Raw genomic sequence first — 15,997 nt, 5'->3', positions numbered from 1 at the left:
AAGAACAGACTACATAGGGGGTTATTTAACTTCCTCTTATATCTGAAATGTCTAAACTGCATAATGACAGTCACATTGTCTTTCACTTTCAGCTTTACTAAGCGTTCAGGCATGACAGACCAAGGCTTGCTATTGTGTGATGCAAATATGGAGCACAATTGTTAAGAGTGCTATCTCTGCAATGTTGTGGTCAAGTTGCATAATGGGAGTGGGTGGAATTGAAAAAGCATTCAGAGAAATGTGTTCAGCTCCCAATGGGAGCATCTAGACCTTAGTGGAGAGACGAAGCAATATGTAACTTTTTGGATGACCCCGACCAAATTTACAGAAATGTTAGTTATAGATCTAAGATGCGCTAGATATGTTCTATGTACGCTATTTCTATGCTTCCCGTTCTTAAGTTTCGTTTTGTACAGCGCTGAAAATACAATATTTTTGGTTATGTAAAATATATTTCACAGCGGTTTAGATGGTACAATGATTCTCTACACTATACTTGCTTCTTTTGTCATAAACTGAAATTAGGCAAACTATTAGAATTTAGCAACCCGGAAATGGCGGAGTGGTTTCTGCATTGTGCATCTTTGGAGAGCTGCTTGTTTTTGACAGTGTGACCCATGAGTTTAGTGTCCAAAGTACTGTATATTTCACATTATAAACTGGGCAGATTGAGCCCTGAATTCAGATTGGCTGAAAGCCATGGTATATTTAAGCAATAATGCACGAGGGGGTGTGGTATATGACCAATATACCATGGCTAAGGGCTGTTCTTACGCATGAGGCCTCGCGGAGTGCATTAATACAGCCCTTAGCCGTGGTATATTGGCCTTGTATCACAAACCCTGAGGTGTCTTATTGCTTTTATTAACTGGTTACCAATGTAATTAGAGCATTAAAAATAAACGTTTTGTCATACCTGTGGTATACAGACTGATATACCACGGCTGTAAGCCAATCAGCATTCAGGGCTCGAACCACCCAGTTTATAACAGACTATACCACGGATTTGACAAAACATTTAGTTGTACTGCTCTAATTAGGTTGGAAACCAGTTTATAATAGCAATAAAGCTCCTCAGGGTTGGTGATACATGGCCAATATACCACGGCTAAGGGCTGTATTAAGGCACTCCGTGTTGCGTCGTGCCTAACAACAGCTGTTAGCCGTGGTGTATTGGCCATATACCACACCTCCTCAGGCCTTATTGCTTAACTCTGGTCTACCTGCTGTGTCCCTCCCCACAAACAAAACATAATTTCCAAATGTTAATGAAAAGAACCGATTACTTAAGACAATGCTGCATTCGTAACCAAGTGGGAGATAGGAATTTACCAGTTGTGATGCCGTAAATACCAGTTGGATGCATTCACATGCATTGAATTCATTTAGAAATGCTGATTGGCTAATGGCCAACAAGCTGCATAAACCATAAATTAATAGTACAGCTATCATGCTTGTAAATTTACATTTACATTTAAGTCATTTAGCAGACGCTCTTAAATAAGTTACTCCATTCAAAAACCATATTAATAGATTGCTTTTTATAAATGTTTTGTTGCATATAACTACTGAAAATGCTGTTAGCAAGGTGACGTCAGAGCTCATGATGATATGAGTTCCCACTTGTAATTACCAGTTGGAGGTCGGTTTAAGTGGATTTTTGCCAGTCATATGTGGTAAATTCCCACTTCCCACTTGGTTATGAACGCAGCATTAGAGGTCCCTCTTCTATCTCTGCAATACTTATCCTTCTCAGTATACCCTTCAGCATGCCCATACTGTATTGTCAACAAAGGCTGTTACATACAGTAGGTTTGTGACAACTGTTTTCTTAGATTTAATCTGGAAACATCAATACATACTGTCACTGTGGGTCAAGAATGTGACTGGGAGTCTCTGACCCATTGCTGAAACAGTTTTAATGGGTATATGTTGTGCAGTCCCCCATCACAGACCGTGTGGATGCTAATCAATCAATTCTGGGAATGAAGTATCGACATTGAGCTCACAGTTAAAGGGAAACTGTCAGTGATTCATGTTTATTATAATGTGAATCAAAACGCTAAATAATTTGCAATAAAATGAAACTATAGCCTACAACCGTTTTCAGGTTGTAATTGAAACAGTAGCCTACCGACAATTAGGCGGATATCCTCATATTAAATATTGCCATATGTTTCCCTCAGTGTCCTATCGGGTATTCTTATGATTCATAACGCCCGTGATTCCAGCAACATTTATTAAGTAGAATGATTGATTTCCGTGTCAAACGCAGTCTTCTTTAACAAAAATAGAGACAACACTGCTAGACGAGAAAATTGACATGTAGGTCGTGCGCCCTCCATTTTTGTGTTGAGGAAACTGTACACCCTCCTATCACATAGTAGGCAGCAGACAGTGGAGCTAAAAGACGCACAGCGCATCCGCTTGCCTCCCCATTGACGTCACTTTGGTATCACATGAACGAGAAGGGACCAATCCAAGTGGCTCTATCGAAGTGCTTCGGTTCTTTCACGAAGATAGAAGAAAAAGACAGTAAAAAGGAACCATGCCACTGACCGTTTAAAGACCAAGAAACACGTCGCCTTTGGATTTGGGTGTTTTCTATCAAAGCTACGTGACTTGTATGAGTTCAATCTGTGGAAGATGTTATCTGGACTGGAGCTGGCAGAATGGACATGGCCCGAACATATTGAGTAGCTCGTTGGGGGTGCTAAACGCGGACAGGATAGACATTACAGTGGCAATGGTGTGGATATAGGATTATTTGCCTATCCAATAACTGCTCCTTTACTTTTCCGTTCTGAAATACCCCCATCAAAGACTCGTTCATGGCTTTTCTATCAGTGGCTCCGCCGTGTCTGTTTTTCGCCCACAACACTCTTTTAACAATTGAGGTCGTATCGCGGTAGCTTTGCTCCCAAGGTTTACAATCCAATTGGCTTTTCTTTTGAAATATATATATTTAAACTAATATTAGATAGGCCTACATTGTTACCTATAGGATCTTTTTGCGACTAGTTGAATATGGATTTTAACAGCAGCGGCGGGGGTAACGAGCTACATAATAAACAATTCTATCAATCTGAGGAGAGCAAGCCTTTGCTGGGGGAGATGTCTGCGCCGACGCCACCGGAGGGGAATAATATTAAGTTAGGCGCCGGGCCGTGCAAGAGAACCCTTCTCCATTGCAGCAGTGGGATGCGATATAAACTACTACAGGAGGGGGACATCCAGGTGTGTGTGGTCAAACACCCTCGGACCTTCCTCAGCAAAATTCTAACCTCAAAATTCTTACGGAGATGGGAACCGCACCACCTCACCTTGACAGACTGCAGCCTGGCGTCTGCGACGGTGAGTTGCTACTGTTGTTGCAACATTGTGTGCACGTACAATGTTTATGCTGTCTTTTTTTAAACGTGGGCTTTGTTATCACTTGTAATAATCCGTTTAAACACGACGATTGACGCATTTTCTGTGATTAACAGCAGAAAATGTAGCCTATCAGTTTCCTTTGTTACCTTCCAAGTTCCATTTGCTCAGCTGATAATTAGATCGCAACATTGTTGCTTTATTTCCCCCTTCGGTGACACTATTGTCGCTACACCTACACACATCCTCTGACGACTGTGCAGTGGACTCCTATTTGCTACGCTTTTATTTTAGTTGGCTCCGATTTCCATATCATTATAACATTTGATAATCTCTAGGACTATTGGTTCATCAAACATGTATGGCTGTTGATATGGTTTCAGTCCTCGGCGGCCTAGGCCTACTGTTGTCCTCACGTTGGATACATAGGCACGGACTGACGTGTTATTTCTGTATTAAAGCATTGTTTTGTGGGCAGTGAGTGATGGCATGCTCACAAATGTATTGGATGACATTTTCTGTAGTCTAATGAAAGCCGAATTGGGCCTAATGTTAATCTCCCAACAGCTGCCTCCTATGGATTTGTATCACATTAAATACAGTTGGTCCAGGCCAGGGCAGGGATCAATTCAGTTTTTAATAAAGTGAATTCAAGAAGCAAACAATAGGCATTTATCATATTTAATTCCAATGCACTTCCTGAATTGATCCTAACTGTGATGTAAAAATGACTGTCCTCATTGGACTCTGATCTCCTGTGTAAACCTTGTATGAAGCCATAGCTCATAGATGAAAACTGTTTTCAACAGGAATGCCATACGAAATATGAGTTTTTAAACCAAACAAATAGTATTAATATTACTCTTCCTATAGTTACAAGTGCCTGGTCTCTTAAAACGGTTCACACCTTATTAAGACACTTCCTGGTTAAATGCATCTAAAATGGTTGAAAAAAATATGATCATGATCACTGTTAGGCTATTATTATTGTTACTGTTGTTTACTGGTGGCAGTGGGACAGTTGTCATAAGGCGTAGGGAATTGTTTTATCAACAGGTCTTCTAAGAGGACATTGTTTTTTTGTTTTACATGTTCACCCATTTGAACAATTTCACCCATGCTGCATGCAGTAAGCTAATAATGCAACATTTGATATTTTTCAGATTTGATTATGAATAGACTTCATATAGTAAACAATGGTGGGGATAGTTAATTATGTATTTAATAAGTTACTTAAATAAGAATATGAACATACAGTGTGTTTTGAATGTATTACACTTATGCACAAGGTATAATTTAATTGCAGTACAATTGGCAAGTCACCCATGGGGCTGTTCACAAATGTTTTGTCTTGGTAGACTGCATTACAATTTACAAAGACATACTGTCAAATCTATTCTTACAACTCATCTTAACTTGTGGATAATCACACTAATGCCGCAGTGCTTCAATGAAAAGCACAGTACAGTTACAAGTGTCAAACACTCCCAGACAAGACGTCTTTGTCAGACATCATGACAAATTAGACAGTATTTTGTGGCTTGACCTAGTTGTTGATGAGAATGTATGTATATATATATATATATATATATATATATATATCCCTAAAATATGGTAGACTACATAACTTTACAAAAAAGTTATGTCTTCCTTCACAGCTCATTCTATCAGATGTGAAGAGTAAGGTGCTGACTAACCACCTCACCCCATTATCAATAACAGTCCCTCTCAGCAACAGGGTCACTAATAGGTGTCCAACAGGTGCTCAGTGTCTGGCGGAGCGTCACTAATGGAAGTGTAGTTGTCTGTGGCTAATGGTCTCTTTGGGCCACAGTCGGTGTCTTACTTTTAAATCTGTAATGTCTGTCTGTCTTTAGAAGTGAGCCGTTACATGTATTGTTTGATGTGTCAATATAGTATTCATAACAAGGTACTGTTCTCAATAAATTGCACATTAAAGCCCCAAGGAAATTATTTCTCCCCCATACATTGTAATTCCACAGTTTGACTATATGCCCGACAATTCAGGTCTATAACTAGTTCAATCGCAAATTATCGAGTGCAGAACTGTTGTTGTTCTGTACTAAAAACAACTTGAATTATATTTCCTTTGTGTATTGGGTCACCAAACTGTGACTGAAACTTGAGCCATGCCACACAAGTTCAGGTGCATTTTCTCCTATCAGACTTAATCCTTTCCTGTCATAATTTACATTAGGACAAAACCCCAAGCCATGTGGATGCTTCAGTTTCAACAAATGAGGTAGGCTACAGTATAAATAGAGGCCTGATATGAGAAAAGTGAATCATTCCTCTTCTTAAGCATAGGCCAGTCACTATTGAGAACCTGCATCATATTTGCGTAACACCAACCCATTACAAGAACTTCCTGTCACGCCTCCTTCACAAAGGCCTACAGATTAGCTTGCAGTTCTGATATCTCAAGGGTCCTATTATGTCTTGAAGTGAACACGAACAGACAGAAACTAAGAACATGAGGTTGAGCAGGGTTAGGCCATACTACTCCCCAAAGAGCTCAGATTAGACAGAGATACCTTACTATCAGCAAGCAACTGAAAACACAAGATGAGGCAACTTTCTATCTAACCTTTACATACAAGGGTTGGCTGGCCTTCTCTAGTCAATCGTAGGCTCAGTCACTGGTATACTTTTATTTACAAAGCCATTTTGGGTTTACTACCTTTTTATTTGGCCATTTTTGTTGTTCAGAAATGTGGTGGGTACTCTCTTCGTTCACAGGACTTTATCCTGCTAACTGTTTCAAATGTCTGAACTGAATTTGGTATAAGGGCTTTTATGTACTCTGCGCCATCGGCTTGGAAAGCCTTACAAAATACTTTTAAACTGGAATTGGTGATTTTTAAATAATTGATTAGGGATTTTGAGGCTGATTCCCTGACCTGTCAATATTTTATTTTATTTGTTGTTTTATGATCTTGTGAATTCTTTTTTTAATTTTATTTTTACTAGATTACCTGTAGTTGTTCATGTCTGTAATTGTGTATTGACTTGGTGCAGCCTATCTTGGTCAGGACGCTTTTGAAAAAGAGATTTCAAATCTCAATGAGCCCTTCCTGGTTAAATAAATAAAAAATACAATCTAAACACTGAAAGTCAGACTGAAAAACCAAACTATTTTTCACATCATACTCCATCATAGCTATTATTGTAGCGTAAAATGAAGTGAAGACATTTATAATACACAGTTGTGACACACACAGACGCCTCAGAGAGCCTCTTGGCAGACACATGTGTTCACATTCAAATACAGGATCATCCTCCTTTTGTTGGGATAATCACCCATTAAGAGAATATTTTAATTATTGTCTGGAATTAAGATGCAGTACCCTGACATATGGTTTCTTATTATTAACCTAAATTTGACTTTCCCCTTTGCCAGAACATTCAGTAGAGGGAGAAATAAAGAGAACATGTGTGCAATAATGAAATAAATGTGATTTTATCATAATTTTAGACATATAGACTTAGGCCTATTTGTCACCTACCCAGTAAATACGTTTTCGGCCTCATTATAAAAGTGTACAGTAGCCCGCTGTATGCCATAACTATGATCAGCAGTGGTTTTAGCTTGTGTGCATTTGACCAATGGGTGTTGTTAATCAGAAATCCCTTTAAATCAAATACAGATGTTACAACAAATGTTATAGATTTTCTAACTGAAGTGGTACTAAACTACCATAAGTTTGCCACCTTTGTTGTAACCCAATCTGTACAGTAACAGTGGAACGGGTGCTATTAAGTATTAACATTTGTATAGCCCAGTACTCAGACACGGTATACAGTACATGGGATCCTTGGCAGTTCAGGAGGGAGTAACAGAGTGGTGAAAGGAAGGGCAGTGAGCTGGTCATGTGGCATCAGAACTAGATTATCCCCCTCCCTTACATGGTTCATCATATGAGAACCTCTGCTGTGGTGAGGTCCTGGCTGGGCTCTATTTTGTCAGCGTCACAGTGTGATTGTCTCAGCTCTCACAGTGCATTTCCCAAAGTAATACCTTTAATGTATTTTGTTTGTTTTGTCATGTTCATAGAGTGAAATCCCAGTACATTTAAAAATATATATTTTGTCACACGAATGGGTGCAGTGAAATGTGTTGTTTTACAGGGTCAGCTATAGTAGTACAGTACCTCTGGAGCAAATTAGGTTTAAGTGCCTTGCTCAAGGGCACAGACAGATTTTTTTCACCTTGTCGGCTCAGGTATTCAAAGTCCTTCACACTTAAACTAGAGCTTGTTGATCAGACTGCAGCCTGGTTGGTAATTTACAACCTACTGGTTGGTTCCTTATTATGCAGTTACAGTAATAATAATCTGTTTTGTTACAACTTGCTGCACATAAAGCCGATTTACTGTATCATTCATTTTGACACATAGAAAAGTGGTCATTTGCATGATATTTGGGAAGGCATGTTGGCACAATTGTATTGTTTATTTTTCATTATTGAATCTAAGCCAAGAGACAAATATTTCTGTGAGTTACATAATAGTATGTTCCAGCATTGTATGATGAAATGCTTACACCCCATTTGCCCTGTATCCCATAATCCATTTCACTTTTATTTGACCATCTTTCACACTGGAAGCCTTCATGCCTGCCGGACCAGATGTGAATGCTTAAAGTACTCGGCTAGTATAACATTACAAAAACCAGTATAAAGTTTATCAAGTTATTGGCAAAAAGAAAAACACAGCTTGTCAAATGTGTGTTTTTGTTTGAAGAAAACGGGGTAATGGTTGCTATCACATGCACGTCCACTACAGCCTGACTCTTATTAGATCAAGCCATATTGTGCAGGTCACAGTCACTATATGGAGTTGTCCACATACACCAGTCAGAATCCCCCAATGCGTCATGGCTTGACTTTATTAACCTCAGGTCCACTAGGTCATGCCTGATGAATAATCCTCCATACCTCACCTTCTGCAAACTGATGCTGTGTTACAGAGTAGCCTAATGTACCTTTCAAACCACTGTGTTCTCTGTTTCTCTAATCACTCATAGTTTCAGGCTGCCATTGAAGTCTCATTAATTGGATATCCTTCATACAAGCTGTCCAGAGGCAACTGCCATCTACTGGTCTCTGATGTTCATAACATGTGCAAATGAGAAAATGGTGGAGAGTACTTGGCTAGCAATACCCATAATGCCTATACAATGGAAGGAGAGATTTGATGCTGCATTTTGTGAATAGCTGTTTTCATATTTTATTTGCATCGGTATGTAGAAGCGCCTGGCAGTATTTGTGTACCTTCTATACATACTCAAATTAATTTACAATGAATGCTTTTTACCATGTTTTTTTGGTGTGATAAAAAAATGTTGCTGCCAAAATACATTCATCCTCAAATTGAGTTGATATAAACATCCTATAAAGACACGTGGGGTATAATTGAATAAGGTGAGCACAGTGTTGGTAAATTCATTGTGTTCATTACTAGAGCTAAATAATTGATCATGAACACTGACCACTGAAACCTGCTATGATTGTTAGACTATATCATGAGCAAGATCAACATTGATTGTCTTCATCGTTCATATGATCAGTTTGCCAGTGCACCTGAATACAGAGATGCTTTCCACCTGGTTCTCCCTGGAAACAACAAAAACATGTCTCCATTTCACCTCCTTGTTTCCATGGCAACATAGCTGTGTTGGTGAGAAGAGCTGTACTCCACTTCTCCTCAAGGAAGAAAAGCTGAATAAAAAGAGACACAATTAGATGAAGAAAGACCATAAGCAAAAGTGAAGAAAACAGCATGAGGGATGAAGATCGATTGATGCAAGTTACCACAGCAAGCTCTTGTGCAGGATATTGCATCTGACAATTTATGGTAGTTCCCAGTGAGCAAAATTGGTTGAAAGATGGCTTTTCAACGTCTTGTGCTCTAGGGGATTCAATTAACCCTATCTGTTTGCTCCTGTAATATATATACTTTTTCATTTGAATTTCTCAGAGATGCAAGGTTCCACTTCTCGAGTGACTAGTTTTTTGTCTTGCGTTGCTATTTGTGTGCATGCATGCATATGTGGTGCACCTGTGTCCAGATACACGCACAATAAGTTAAATTAAAAATGGTATTGGACAGTGCCTTAAGTATTCATACCCCAACTTTTCCCACATTTTGTTGTTACAGCCTGAATTTAAATTGTTTTAACTTGAGATTTTTTGGGCCACTGGCCTAAACACAATACCACACAATGTCAAAGTCAAATTATATTGAAATTTTCACAACTGAAAGTTAATGTCTTGAGTAAGTATTCAACTCCTTTGTTATGGCAAGCCTAAATAAGTTCAGGAGTAAAAATGTGTCACCTAAATTTCATGGACACACTGTATGCAATAATAGTTAACATGATTTTTGAATGACTACTTCATTCACCCCACACAATTACCTGCAAGGTCCCTCAGTCGAGCAGTACATTTCAACCACAAAGACCAGGGATGTTTTACAATGCCTCGCAAATTTGGTTGATGGGTAAAACATTTTTTTTAAAGACATTGAATTTCCCTTTGAGCAATGTGTATTAATTACACTTTGGATGGTGTATCGATACACCCAGTCACTACAAAGATATAGGCGTCCTTCCTAACGCCGTTGCCGGAGAGGAAGGAAACGGCTCAGGGATTTACGAGATAGAAAACTGATCAACAACATTGCAGTTACTCCACAATACCAACTTAATTGACAGGGTGAAAAGCTTGTACAGAATACAAATATTCCAAAATATGCATCCCGTTTGCAACAAGGCACTAAAGTAATACTGCAAAAAATGTGACAAAGTAATTGTACTTTTTGTCTTAAATACAAAGTGTTATTTTTGGGGTAAATCCAATACAACACATTACTGAGTACCACTCTCCAATTTGTCAAGGATAGTGGTGGCTGCATCATGTTATGGGTATGCTTGTAATCATTAAGGACTGTGGAATATTTCAGGATAAAAAAAAGCTGAATGGAGCTAAGCACAGGCAAAATCCTAGAGGAAAACCTGGTTCTGTCTGCCTTCCACCAGACACTGGTAGATGAATTCACCTTTTAGCAGGATAATAACCTAAAACATAAGGCCAAACCTACACTGGAGTTAGTTTTGACTTAAATCTGCGTTAAAATCTCTGGCAAGACTTGGAAATGGTTGTCTAGCAATGATCACCAAATAATTTGACAGAGCTTGAAGAATTTTGAAAAGAATGGGAAAATCTTGTACAATCCCAGTGTGCAAAGCTCTTAGGGACTTACCCAGAAAGACTCACAGCTGTAATTGCTGCAAAAGGGCTTTGAATACCTGTAAATTAGGTATTTTCATTTTCAATAAATTTGCTAAAATGTCTAAACACATGTTTTCACTTTCATTGTGGGGTATTGTGTGCACTTAGACAGGTGAGGGAGAACATCTATTTAATCCATTTTGAATTCGAGCTGTAACATAAAATGTGGAATAAGCCGAGGAGTATGAATACTCTCTGAAGGCACTGTAAAATGTATTTTGTTCTTAGACAAAAAAAATCTATATTTGATATAGGGATGGTGTAATGCAAATCACTCCTGATTTCACAATCTGGCTACGGCATGTCAAACAGCATCCTCCCGGATACTCTAGACGCACTCCAATTTGCATACTGCCTCAACAGATCCACAGAGGACGCAATCTCTATTGCACTCCACACTGCACTTTCCCTCCTGGACAAAAGGAACACCTATGTGAGAATGCTGTTCATTGACTACAGCTCAGCATTCAACACCATAGTGCCCTCAAAGCTCATCACTAAGCTAAGGACCCTGGGACTAAATACTTCCCTCTGGAACTGGATCCTGGACTTCCTTATGGGCTGCCCCCAGGTGGTTAGGGTAGGCAACAACACGTCTGCCGTGCTGATCCTCAACACTGGGGCCCCTCCTGTACTCCCTGTTCACCCACGACTGCGTGGCCAAACATGACTCCAACACCATCATTAAGTTTGCTGACAACAACAGTGGTAGGCCTGATCCCCGACAACGATGAGACCAGCCTATAAGGAGGTCAGAGAACTGGCAGTGTGGTGCCAGGACAACCACCTCTCCCTCAATGTGAGCAAGACAAAGGATCTGATCGTGGACTACAGGAAACGGGGGTATAGGGGAGCGGGTTGAGAGTTTCAAGTTCCTTGGTGTCCACATCACCAACGATCTATCATGTTCCAAACACACCAAGACAGTCAAATAGAGGGCACAACAAAACCTTTTCCCCCTTGGGAGACGGAAAGATTTGGCATGGGCCCCTAGATCCTCAAAAAGTTCTACAGCTGCATCATCGAGAGCATCCTGACCGGTTGCATCACCGCCTGGTATGGCAACTGCAGGGCATCTGACCGTAAGGCGCTACAGAGAGTGGTGCGTACGGCCCAGTACATCACTGGGGCCAAGCTTTCTGCAATCCAGGATCAATATAATAGGTGGTGTCAGAGGAAAGCATAAAATTGTCAGACTCCAGTCACCCTAGTCATGGACTGTTCTCTCTGCTACAGCACGGCAAGTGGCACCGGAGTGCCAAGTCTAGGACCAAAAGGCTCCTTAACAGCTTCTACCCCCAAGCCATAAGACTGCTGAACAATTAATCAAATGGCCACCGGACTATTACATTGACCTCCCCCCTCCATTTGTTTTGTACACTGCTGCTACTCACTGTTTTATTATCTATGCATAGTCACTTCACCCCTACCTACCTGGACAAATTACCTCTAACCTGTGCCCCGGCACACTGACTCGGTACCCCTTGTATATAGCCTCGTTGTTACATTTTATTTTTTTAAACTTTATTTGGTAAATATTTTCTTAACTCTTCTTGAACTGCACTGTTAGTTAAGGGCTTGTAAAGTAAGCATTTCACGTTAAGGTCTACACCTTGTATTCGGCGCATGTGACAATTTGATTTGATCTCTATCTCAGAGCGAGGGAGACGTTGAACCGCCAGTTTGCTCTATCAACCAGGGAGGGAGATTTAAATAAAGGAATTGCCTGTTTGTTCTTTTGCAGGGGGAGGGAGACGCATGGAGCAACTGCTTGTTTGTTCTATCACACAGGAGAGATTGAGAGAGATGCAAATAAAGGAACAACCTGTTGGCTTGACTGAGGGCGACGTTAAATAAGGAACTGTGTTTGAATTTACAAGGAAAAACGTCACAAATAAAGAAATGGCTCTGGTATGTTAATGCAGAGGGAAGGTATCAGAAGTAAAAGGAAGAGCCTGTTGGTTTGACTGATGGGAGGGTGTCACACAAAACAGAACAGCTCTGGTCTCCTATATTGTAGAGAGATGAAGACACAGCACAGCCTGTTGACTTTTCGGGCCATGTGACCATAAACAGTCAGTCATGCAGCTGAAAAACGTCTATTACCAGTAGTTTATTGCTTTCTGTGTATATCATTTACTTTACCAGTATCAATTCCCAAATATCCAAGGATAGATGTCTAAGTCTAACTGTAAATCAAATCACTTTTTGACAACACCTTTTTTTTTAACCATACAACCTTCCATACAGATGTGCCCATTGTAGCTCAGAAAGTGGACCTGAATGGTAAAACATTCAAGAGATAAAGGTGCTCAAAGTTAACCTATTTTGCAAACCCCATCAGACCATAAGACATGTCTTAATCACTGGAAAATATATAATTTTAAAAGTTTAACTAGGGATGGGCATGGTTATTCAAATAACCTGAACGGATGGTAGTATTCGATTACTTGGGAGAGTATTAATTCCGAGAAGAAAAAAAAAACAAAGTTTGTCAAAGTAAATTATCTATGTAACATTGCTACATAGACTACAAGGATAGACTATTACATTCTACATTTTTATAAAACAAGTTATGAGCTACCCATACAAAAAGACGCACTACTAGCCTATACACGTTTCACACATGTAGCTTGTTGTTATTGTCCGTCAATCAAAGCTGCTCAACTATCCCAGGCTCCATTTCTAGTCAACGCAAAATATAATGAAAATTACGGAATTAAATTGGCTAAATTAGGAGTATGCTACAATGATCACGAACAGGTACTATCGGCTGTTGTTTCATATGAATGGAGTTGTAGACATACAGGGAGCGCAGCAAAATAGACAATGTGCCTTAATACTTTAGCTAGCTTCTTTACAACAAATTGATGCAGTCAAGACAGGCACGACCAGATGTTGCAGCCATATGTTATTTATCATACCAAGTTTGTCTATCGCTCTCGCTCCTTTCCACACGGACTGTCACACACACCGGTCGCTGCGCCTCCCTCGCCCGCACCCTTCTACTGAAACAATCAGAGCGCCGCGCAGCGCAGCGCACCCTCGCTCTTGAGTCTCGTGAGTAAAGGCGTTTGCTTACTTCAGTTCGGCGGGCGGCTATCCGAAGTCCGCTAGGCGAACCGAAGGAGTGTGCTCGCAAACTCCCAAAATAGCTTTTTGTTAGGAAAAAGTATTGACAAAAGCGGCAATCGTGCTGTAGCCAGTATACACTTCCTCAAAATAGCCCGAATTAATCTAAGAACTCTAGAAATCTTTCATGTTTATTAGTCGCGCAATTTTACATCAAAGATGTTTGGTGCATTATTTTCATTTAAAATATTTTGCATGAAAAGGAGTTCTCTCGTTGAATGACAACAGATTTGATTGAAGAATCTCTACTGTTGACCAATCACCGACGAAGGGGTGTCGACTCCAGCGACCTCAAGGAAAAAAAGGTGTGTCCGAACAGCCGGATGTCCAAAACTTCACAAAAGTTGTCATAATATATGCACGAACTCTTCCGAACTGTTTCGGCTGGGAGACTCCATTTGAAGTTAGAAAAACGTGTTTTCTACTATTTAAGACAGTTTAAAAAAGTGTAACCTTTATTTAACTTGTCAAAACAAATTCTTATTTACAATGACAGACACATGTTTTTGTTAGCTCGGATTTCGGTTGCTGGCCCAACGCTCTAACCAAATATCATATTATTAAAAATAGTGAAACTATTTCAAATGCCCATTCTTTTACAAACAGGGTTGTCAAATTATTTAATTTTGTATAACATTTTTTTAATAAAAATATTTTTTTAACCTTTAACGTCTAAGATCAAAAAATGCATAAATAGATTTTTTGTGTATATACAATAGTATGTGGACACCCCATTCAAATTAGTGGATTCTGCTATTTCAGCCACACCCGTTGCTGACAGGTGTATTAAATCAAGCACACACCCATGCAATCTCCATAGATAAACATTGTTAGTAGAATGGCCTGTACTGAAGAGCTTAGTGACTTTCAACGATGTAATGTCATTTTTTAAATTTATTTTTATTTCACCTTTATTTAACCAGGTAGGCAAGTTGAGAACAAGTTCTCATTTACAATTGCGACCTGGCCAAGATAAAGCAAAGCAGTTCGACACACAACGACACAGAGTTACACATGGAGTAAAACAAACATACAGTCAATAATACAGTATAAACAAGTCTATATACGATGTGAGCAAATGAGGTGAGATAAGGGAGGTAAAGGCAAAAAAAGGCCATGGTGGCAAAGTAAATACAATATAGCAAGTAAAACACTGGAATGGTAGATTTGCAGTGGAAGAATGTGCAAAGTAGAAATAAAAATAATGGGATACAAGTCAGTTAAATCAAATTTCTGCCCTGCTAGAGCTGCCCCGGTCAACTGTAAGTGCTGTTATTGTGAAGAGGAAACTTGTAGGAGCAACAACAGCTCAGCCGCAAAGTGATTGGCCACACAAGCTCACAGAATGCGACCACCGAGTGCTGTAGCGAGTCCTCTGTTGCCACACTCACTACCAAGTTCCAAACTGTCTTTGGAAGCAACGTCAGCACAAGAACTGTTCGTCCGGAGCTTCATTACATAGGATTCCATGGCCGAGCAGCGCACGCAAGCCTAAGATCACCATGCGCAATGCCAAGCGTTGGCTGGAGTGGTGTAATGCTCCCTGTCATTGGACTCTGGAGCAGTGGAAACACGTTCCCTGGAGTTTATTTTATTTCTTTTTTATTTAACCAGGTAGGCCAGTTGAGAACAAGTTATCATTTACAACTGCGACCTGGCCAAGATAAAGCAAAGCAGTGCGACACAAACAACACAGTGTTACACTTGGGATAAACAAACATACAGTCAATAACACAATAGAAAATATACAGTTGAAGTCGGAAGTTTACACGTTAGCCAAATACATTTAAACTCAGTTTTTCACAATTCCTGACATTTAATCCGAGTAAAAATTCCCTGTCTTAGGTCTGTTAGATCACCACTTTATTTTAAGAATGTGAAATGTCAGAATAATAGTAGAAGGAATTATATATTTCAGCTTTTATTTCTTTCATCACATTTCCAGTGGGTCCGAAATTTACATACACTCAATTAGTATTTGGTAGCATTGCCTTTAAATGGTTTAACTTGGGTCAAACGTTTCGGGTAGCCTTCCACAAGCTTCCCACAATAAGTTGGGTGAATTTTGGCCCATTCCTCCTGACAGAGCTGGTGTAACTGAGTCAGGTCTGTAGGCCTCCTTGCTCGTACACGCTATTTCACTTCTGCCCACAAATTTTCTATAGGATTGAGGTCAGGGCT

At 39.8% G+C, this 15,997-nt stretch overlaps 1 protein-coding gene across 1 annotated transcript in view; it reads left to right on the top strand.

Moving 5' to 3' along the window:
* The first annotated feature begins 2,441 nt into the window (after positions 1–2,441).
* LOC115109335 (C-Maf-inducing protein) overlaps positions 2,442–15,997 on the top strand; it is a 42,796-nt gene continuing 29,240 nt past the window's right edge. Inside the window, 1 exon segment of the mRNA XM_029634123.2 lies at positions 2,442–3,354. Coding sequence (XP_029489983.2) covers positions 3,028–3,354 — 327 coding nt within the window. The 5' untranslated portion in view covers positions 2,442–3,027.

The sequence above is a fragment of the Oncorhynchus nerka genome, linkage group LG25 (genome assembly GCF_034236695.1).
Source record: "Oncorhynchus nerka isolate Pitt River linkage group LG25, Oner_Uvic_2.0, whole genome shotgun sequence".
Taxonomy (NCBI): Eukaryota; Metazoa; Chordata; class Actinopteri; order Salmoniformes; family Salmonidae; genus Oncorhynchus; species Oncorhynchus nerka.
This window is presented reverse-complemented; position numbering and strand designations above follow the sequence as displayed.